The sequence below is a fragment of the Haliaeetus leucocephalus genome, unplaced genomic scaffold (assembly GCF_000737465.1).
Source record: "Haliaeetus leucocephalus isolate CR32 unplaced genomic scaffold, Haliaeetus_leucocephalus-4.0 Scaffold195, whole genome shotgun sequence".
NCBI lineage: Eukaryota > Metazoa > Chordata > Aves > Accipitriformes > Accipitridae > Haliaeetus > Haliaeetus leucocephalus.
In genome coordinates, this window is record NW_010972631.1 from 8,740,851 (window position 1) to 8,750,110 (window position 9,260).

At 35.7% G+C, this 9,260-nt stretch overlaps 1 protein-coding gene across 2 annotated transcripts in view; it reads right to left on the minus strand.

The window, feature by feature from the left end:
• The window catches only part of SMAP1 (small ArfGAP 1), a 94,512-nt gene that overhangs the window by 38,133 nt on the left and 47,119 nt on the right, over window positions 1-9,260 (minus strand). For both annotated transcript variants that reach the window (XM_010565786.1, XM_010565787.1), the window contains one exon: window positions 7,970-8,050. In XM_010565786.1, the coding sequence (XP_010564088.1) occupies window positions 7,970-8,050 (81 nt within the window). The remainder of the gene's footprint in view (window positions 1-7,969; window positions 8,051-9,260) is intronic.

The window sequence follows — 9,260 nt, forward strand, 5'->3', positions numbered from 1 at the left end:
ATCTCTGCCCTGAGGAGTTTAAGCATGTTCTAGCTTAAGCACAGTAAAATGAAACAGAACACACAAAGACACTTGATTGCTTTGCTCATGCTCCAATACTTGCATTATTTTAGGAAAACAAAGGAAGCCTATTATTCAAAACAAGATAAGATTATTATTTTGAGTGACATTATTTAAATTAAATGTCTTTTTCCTGTTATCAACTTCATCTCATCCAACCCTTACACTTCTTTACATTCAGTTCTATGTTATCAGTACCACTTCTGTAAAAATGTCATGCTTTTTGTTCTTGCACATTTGATTGATTGTACACAATCTCCTAACTAGTACTATAATTTTTATAAAACTTTTTAGATGAGACTGTATATTTGCACTTTCAGTCATGCATGCTGTGGTTTCAGATGTCTCAGAATGAGTACATCTTGGTCATATAGATGTTTTTATCTAAAGATAGCATCCATCCATGAATAACGCCGATTTAGTTCACACTTATTTAAATGTGCCCACTTTTTTTTTGTCCAATATACACATAAGTATATGTAGATGTTGCCTTCCCAATTGTCTCAAAGTCGCCAGGAAAAAGGGTGAAGCTTATCACAAGCATGCAGGAGAAACCTGAAAATGCCATCCGTTAATACATATTATCAACTGAAAACCCAGGGAAGCTTCAGGTTTTGACCCTGCATGGAGCAAAAATATAACTGAGGATCAATTAAAACTAAGCACAAACAATACCTTTTTGTTAAAAATAGCTTGGCAAGTTAAACAAAGGCCAATTTAACCAAAGCAGCCCAAACCCAAGCTTGTTCTCATAGTTTTAAGATTCCATTTCTATAGAATTAAAAAAAAAAAAAAAACCAAACCAAACACAGCCCAACATTAAAATACTGTTCTGCTGCAAACCAGAATTGAGAGGATCAAGCTGATGCAGAGAACACGCACCGGGCTGAGGAAAAAACACGTGATACCCTTCCCGTAGGTTGACTCCTTTTCCAACACTAAAAAGACAAATACCCTTCTTCCCATCTGACAGAAAAAGGGTTTTCTTTCAATTGCTTCTACCTGCAATATCTATTTCTTAATTTCTTTGTCTACGACTCCCAATACGTAATAAGAGCCATGACAGATTAATTCCATTAAGTAAGACTATTTTTCAAGGCAGTCCTCAAACATAAGGAGTCCTTTGTTGCCTGCAAAAGGAATGAATCGCACAGTTTCGGGAAGAATCTAATTTGATTTGCCTTTCTTCAGATTAGCATTAGAAGCAACCAGAGAACCCAAAATAATCTGATCTTTTCCGTAAGGCTGAAAAGGTATGATTAGAAATGTAAAACCAGGCTGGGACAGGTCCATAAAAAGCGAACTGAGAGAACAAGAAGCCATAGAACCCTTCACCCTCTGTGGGGGTAGGACACAGGGAAACAGGTTGTCCTACATCTTACCACATACTCCTAAATCCTGAGCATTAACTCATATCTACTTAGTCTGAATTTGTGAAAACAAGGACTGAGAGTATAACACTGTATTCAACCAGAGGGCAAAACAGGTTTCTATTTTTCTGTTCCTGTGATAAACACTTGATTGCTTACATATTATAATTTAAATTTATATTACATTTTATATAAAAAATAAAGAAAAAATTTAAAAATGAAATCACTCAGAAAGGCAAATAATGTTCAGAAGTCTAGGGAAGCATATCAACAACTATTCAAATGATATATAACCAATATGATATAAAAAATAAAGAAAACATTTCAAATGTTTATAATGCAATTCTGTATTTAAATTATCAATCAGGTCAATATTTGTGAGTCAACGTACTCCTACAACTTAAAAGTAAACACCTAAATATATCACTTCCACCAAACTGGTGTTTAAGAGGACACCAAAAACGTTGCAGGCTTTCATTCTTCCACGCATTCTCCCAATGCTACTCAGTTTTAAAGAAGCGAAGAACACTAGAGCACTATTTGCTCCAGCTCATTTCTCCTTGTACAAAATGGTTAGGAAGATAATTTGGAGTACTTTGGGTAAGTAAAAAACATCCCCAGAGAACTAATTGGGACTAATAGCTCCTCTTGTCTCACTTGCCCAGACAGGTTGATTTTTGTGGGAGTTTTAGCTGTCTTCGGGGCAAAACAAACACACACCCTAATAGGCTACATTAAGTTCTTCCTATTTGGTTAAATGAGTATTTGGACACATTGTTTTTCCTATATGAAGGGAGAAAGCTGCTAATATGATTTGCCCTCACCTGTATTTGGGGGGTTCTCTAGCACTTTTTAAATGCAAACAACTTACACCAGTACCTCCGTAATGCAGGCTATCTGGTGCTGGTTGGTACCAGGTGAGTGAGAGGCAGCAGTTCACTTTTATTGCTGAGTTTAAGCTGGCAATTCAGTCTCCAGTTTGGGGGAAAACAGCAGCATTTGATATACTACCACTGAAAGATAACCTCTAACTGACCCATTCTTGTCACTTAAATCAACTCTACACAGAAAAAAGAGCCAATTTCAAACTCAAAATGCAATCTAATAAAACAAACTAAACTTACGGTGTCAAATAGTACTTCAGTTAATCAAGTTGAACTGCTGCGATCCTTCAGAAACATTCATCATCATGATATGTTCAGCAGAATGAAAAAAGTCTTAACTTTGAATGTCAATATTAGTTTGCAAAAGCACAAGTAGTTCGTGAAGAAAAAATAGTTTGTTCTTTACATCCTAACCATTTAACTTTACTGTCCCAATACAACACAATCTGTCTTAAAAGGGCTTACTTTCAATAAATTAGATACAGTTTCACAATAACTACGGCCCTCAATATGCAGTATTTTACAGTGAAACCATCACAATGCTTTCATGAAAGTCTTCAACTGATGCAAAACCTCTAAAATAAACACCACAGAAAGCTACACAGTGCTAAATCCAAGCACTGTCAAAGCATTCAGTGCCATAGACTTAGCTGAACTTTATCATTTTGGATATCAGGAATACTTGTCAAGTTTTCCAGGGACAGTTTTCCAAAACACTTCTGGCTTAATTCTGGATTGCTAGCACTGAAGCACATCAAGATTTTCTTTATTTAAAAATTAAAACTATATAAAAAAGTTGAATCCTACAAAAATCTGAAAATTTTAGGCATATGAATTCTCTCCCCCTTTTCTTTTGGAGTGTGCCAAAGCCTCAATAGGTCTTACCTAGTTCTGCCTTTTTTAATCTGAATTTGTACTGCAGATGGACATAAAAAAAGGTATGTTTGGGGGAAAAAAAAAAACCAACAAAAAAACAACCCAAACCAGAATTGTCCTAGTTGCTCTGAAATTCAAGAAGTCTCATTCATACAACTCAATCCAAGTTCTCTGTTCTAAATCAAATATTGTGCAATGGAGGTACTTTACTAAATGAAGTACTTAACGCAACCCACTTTTATTAGCAGTTTTGCCAAATGCATGAAGAGTCTGCTGTCCATTCCGTAAAGAGCATACCATTTGATCGCCTGCACACACAGTCTTCCTCACTCCATCCTTTGCAGCTCTAACAGCCTCGTTTATCCTTGGGGCACCCAAACTCCACAGCTCACGTGCCGGCCACTTCCCTTCTAGTCCTGATCCTCCAGCCCAGGTAACAGGACTGCACCCCATCTCCTTCCCTTCTATGCTTTCTTTCAGGGGAAAAAACAGGTACAAGGTGGATGGAGCGCACACAGACCCTGCTCCAACATGCTGCATGAAGCAGGAGCACGGAGCTGACCTAAAGTGCTCCTCTGTGCTACGAGCAGAAACTACCTAAAATGGCTGCACAGTTTAAATTTTAATTCAGAAAACTACTATGAGGCTTCAGTAACTCCCTCACACACCAGCAGAATAAGTAGGCTACATACTCTTTTTAAAGACACCAAATGACTGTAAATTGAGCACATTCAATTACCAAAGGATGAACAAAAATCCTACTCAGTAGACATACTAGAAATGGAGTTCAGTGTTTTACTCTGTTCCCAAATGGAGAACTTGTTCAGCCAGCTTAGGCAGAAAAGAAAGAAAAAACCAGAAGATCATGGCTGATTTGGGAAATTTCACCAACTTCAGCTCTGCAAAGGAGAAATTAATAAGAAGGAAAAGCTTGTCAGCAGCTGATGAAAGGGTGGGCAGGATGATGAAGTATAAAAAACAGCTATTAAAAGCCTAGCTGGTTCTTCTCACCTACAAATTAAAAATTTTTATGTGTTACCATCAACAAAACAGGTAAGACTGGTGGTCAAACTACCAACCTTCTTCCCTCCCCACTACTGAAATGGGCTTTTAAAGTATCTGATTTATTTTTTTAGCCAATTTAGATACTCTTAGTCTTAACTGGGTATACAGAACATCTAAAAATTGCTTTCATTGCATGACAGTCTGCCTTGTGCTATTATTCTTGCTGTTGGCTCATAAGAATGATTAAGAAGCATGCAATCAGCTCAGTTTGATTATTTATTCTTGCAATTCAACAAATTTTATATTGCTAAAATTGGCATTTCTGTTGCTTGCAAACAAGCTGGGCTTTGACTGGACATCTTAGCTCCAAGTACCTGGCCCCAGTTTCCATGTCATGAAGAACTGTATAATAACTGTTCCAGCACTTTTCTTGCAATTTGTGGGTTTTTTTCCTCCAAAGTAACTGTAAGGATAAGGTTATTTTAAGCATGAGCACTAAGGAAACTTGAGGTCTGGAACTGTAGAAATGGCACAGGGAGAGGGGGAGGAAGGACCCTGGGTAGGTTATCCAAGTTTCTCAACTTTCTTCAATTAGACTGAAAAAAACATAAGAGCTGCCAGTAGTTTTGCCATGTCACTTATTTTATTAAAGAGTACTGCAGATCTGATGTGGTACATCACACTGTTGGCTGCTTCCAATAAAACACTAATCACTGGACTAGACTCAGTCTGTAGCTGACATAGTAAAATCTTGTTATATTAAAAATTACCCAGTAATTTTGTCACAGAAAGCAGAACAGCCCAGAAAAACAGAGTTAAACAAGTATCCTTGCTACTCACTGTTCTGCAGTAGACCTCTCTGATCTTGAGGAAATTCTACTCTACATCTGAAATCACTGTCTCCAACTCGAACATTCATAAAAAGTGTTTCCCATGAAACCCGCTTTAAGGACATGATGATTCTTACTGAAAAGCAATTTCAGTAAGAAAGCCCAGTATTGTTAAATCAGTTAAAAGGTGATTTTCTGTTCTTTTTACTTATAAAAGCATGCTAATCAACAAAGTATCTTTTATGCCATAATTACCTGACACATTAATGCAATATTGGAATAACACAGTTTACTAAATCAATGCTACAAGCTTTCAGCAATATTAGAAAATGCAACAGAAATCATGCTAGACATTCAGCTTGTTAAAGGCTAAAGATCAGTTAGTCACCAGAGAAAGGCTCTTACACAGATGTAGGAACAGATTAGTCAGTTCTGCGAAGCAGAGATCAGAACATGAGAACTGAATGTGAACATTTTAATTTTTTAGGATGCTTGTTCTTGTTTTAAGAGTTAAGAAACTTAAACTCAATATAAGATATAAAAATGACAACACTAGAAACCTACGACTTGTAGGAGTACATGACACTTGTAAAGAGATCTGAAGTTCTCTATAGCTTCATTTTCAACTTTTTACTAATTTAAAGCCTGTCATTTTTTTCCATCTTTACTGACTCCATCTACTCTACAGGATGGCTAAAACACTGCTTGAATTACCTTAATCAAGAGAAGTCCCAAAATTGTAGCGGAACTGCCAGTAGCTTGGTCATGTATTTTTAATTCATTAGCTTCCCAAGCCTGGCATGTCTAGACTGGAGATATACCACGCCTGCAATAAAGGCAACCAGTGACTTCACATATGAAGTCTCCAAAGAATTCTCATATTCTGTTTCCTTCTCCAGAAAGCTGAGAACAGGGATAAAGAGCCATCTACTGCTTGATGTAGTTGCTTAAACCATGATACTACGGTCAAGATGCCAGCATTCCCCTACTGATTCAACATACAATATTTAAAATATCCTACAGACAGTCTCTAACTGGATGTTAAGTATATCATTATTAGTCAAACTAGGAAGAATACTAATGTTTATCAGCTCCCTGAAGCAGAATCACACCACAAAAGCAGCAATGTTTTATTACATACATAAAAATAAAATCTTTTGGTCCTCTATCTCACCAGCACTTTGCAATGAAAATGCAAGCATTTGATATAGTTCTCTTTCCTTTGGATTCTAGAAAGTGACTGTGATTTAAAAATATGTAAAGTTTACAGGCTGTGTCTAAAAATAGTTCATTTTGAATGATCTTTAAAAGCCTTGAAAAGCCTGAGCTTAAAGAATCTCTTAAATTAAAAAGATGACACATAGATGCGTTCCATTTGAGCAATCAGTGCTGACACATTAATAATGAAATAAAATATGCTGCAGTATTTCAAACGTTTTGCAGCTGTTACAACAGCACTATTATTTAATGCAGATATATTTACCAAATTCCACGTTTTGTAGTACAAGCATTTAAAATCAAAATACTTCTTTTTACTTGCTTAATCATTAACTGGTAATCTAATGACATTTCAAATGTAAATCTAATCAGTGGCATTTGAATTGGTTTTTATTTCAAGTATTAGGGTAGTCCCTCAGCTGTAACTATGAACTGTCATCTTTTCTCATCACCTAACCAAGTATTCCCAGCCATGTGACAAGGTTCAGGCATCCTTGCAAAGGGAAACCCTCTCTCCCCCAGACCAAAACTAGACCTTTGGGTTTTAGAAAGTTAAGACTTCCAAACCACAGGAATGTTTTTAGCCTTTATAACTAAAGTACATTGTTCTAAGGACCAGAATAAAACATTTGACTGGATGCCCTTGTAAAACTTCAATAATCAACAATTTTAATATTTTTATTGTCATCCATACATATGCTTTAACCTCCTACCATATGAATAAGGATATCCTTTTCCAGTAGCTCAGTGAAGCTACGCAAATTGTCATAACAAAGTTTGCTTCTGCGCTAACTTATTCCAAAACTGCTTTCCAATTTCAGAAGACAGACATTTGGTTTGGGGAGGGGCTTTTTTTCCCTCCATGTGTGCACATATATTTGTATCTTGTTTTATTATGCAAAATAAACAACTTCTATTTGAAAACTGAACTAGAAATACATCTGCAATCATAATGTATGAGTACACAACATTTTTCATAATTGTAACACAGCACTATTGGGGAATAAACTGACAGATGGAGACTCCAATGCGTTCTGTGGACTACACTGCAGATCAGAACATACTAATGGATTCACTTCATCTGAGAGAGGACATCTGTCTTAGAAGGAATTATTGCATTTAATACTCAAATTACCCATTCAATTTTTGTTTAATATTAACTCTATACAGAAGTGTACGTGATTTAATTGTACCTATGTTGCTAAGGCTGCTCATTATGCTTTAATATTGCTGCATAAGGAAGCACCTTAACTGGTTTGTCTGTCATGTTCTGTGACATAATCTGGTTGAATATTTCCAAGTTAGCTAGACTAGAGTTATTAGTTCAATTCTATAAATTATACACTTAGGTTTAAAATGGGTTCATTTATGAAAGACAGTATTAAGTGACCATACAGCACTCAATAAAGTTGAAAATTTTCTGTGTGAGAATAGCAATGGTACACCTTAAACCCCTTAATTATCTGAGCTTAAATCTTAACAAATCTTAACTTACTTTCCTCTTCCCCCCAACACATTCCTCATCATACGGTCAACCAACCTCTGTATGCAAGCAACAGCACAAGTAAACCATTCATGTGGATTATCCGGATTACTATTCGTACATACACACACGTGTATATATATACACACATAGACAAACACACACTTTTTTTTGTTTTTTCAAATCTTTGTGCATATAAATACCATAATTTTTAAATAACTGGAAAAAATAAACTGTTCTTACCTTTTCAACTGCTAATTGTTTTGATGGTTTTTCTGATTCTCTCTCTCTCTTTTTCTCTTCTTTCTTTTTTTCTTTTTCCTTCTGAAAAAAAAAAAAAAGGCATTTTGCTAGTACTCAATAACAATGCATTTGCAAATATATTGAATGTCCACAGTCATATAGAATATAAACAGAGATCTTCAGTTACTCCCTTTCAATTCAGAGTTTATGCTTCTATCTGCTCTGCTTCCAGAAGTGACTCATTTTGCTCAAATAGTACTACAAAAAATATTGCAACTCTGAGAATTCAAGAAATTCACTATTTCACCTGCTCATCTGCATTTCCTCTTATAAGCAGAAGAAAAAAAGAACCGGTGTTGCTTGTCCTAAGTTAAGCAGATCTGAAAAGAAAAAACCATCTACAAGTACTCCATTAACTCTGATAACCACTGTTGTTAGGACACATGTCAGTCTCTTTGACCAAAGAACTATAGTAAGGTCATTTGCATGCAGCTTTCTGCAGAGAGTTACTAATTTTTAAAAGCTAATCTAGTAGTCTTAAAAAAAAAAATACTGAATGTAAAAAGTTGACTTGGGCCATATGACAGACCCACTGAGTCATAAGACATTAAGTTGCTCCAGAAAGAGAAAACATAAGAGATCCATTAACTCTGAATGCATTATAATGACACTACAGAAGTTTTTTCATTCTAGTTTTGAATGAATAAATGGGGCAATATTTCAGACCCAGTCTCACTGAAGAAAAGCATAAAATATTCCTTAAGGCATCATAACATACAGAAGATACAGACTTTTTAGGCCAGCAATTGCTTTGACAAAGTGTTAATAGTGATTTTTAGATGCAGTAATCTGTCTGCATTTATCTTGTACAACTACAGTATAGTACTAGTGAGTATACTTGAACATTAAATGGATGGAACAAGAGTTTCCCATCTGTAAAAAAGGAATGAGACAGTAGCTCCTAAATGTTCTTTCAGTCATTAGACTTGGATCCCTTTGTTCAAAGCTTCGAAACAGCTTTGTTCCACAAGACACTATTAGCAAGTTTCCCAATATTAGGAGGAAGGTTGAGAGGTTAGACTGAGAGGTTAGATAACTGTCCATGCAGCTCCAGTATTAAAAATAAAACAGCTTACTAGGCTATAGGCTTCTGTCAATAAGGATTGGTTTGGTTTTTTCTTTTTAATATCCAATATATGTGATTTTTAAATCTGTGTAACATGACATTTGGTTAAAACAGTTCTAATACTAAGATGAAGGGGTTTTTTTCTCATTTTTTTTGGGGGGGGGG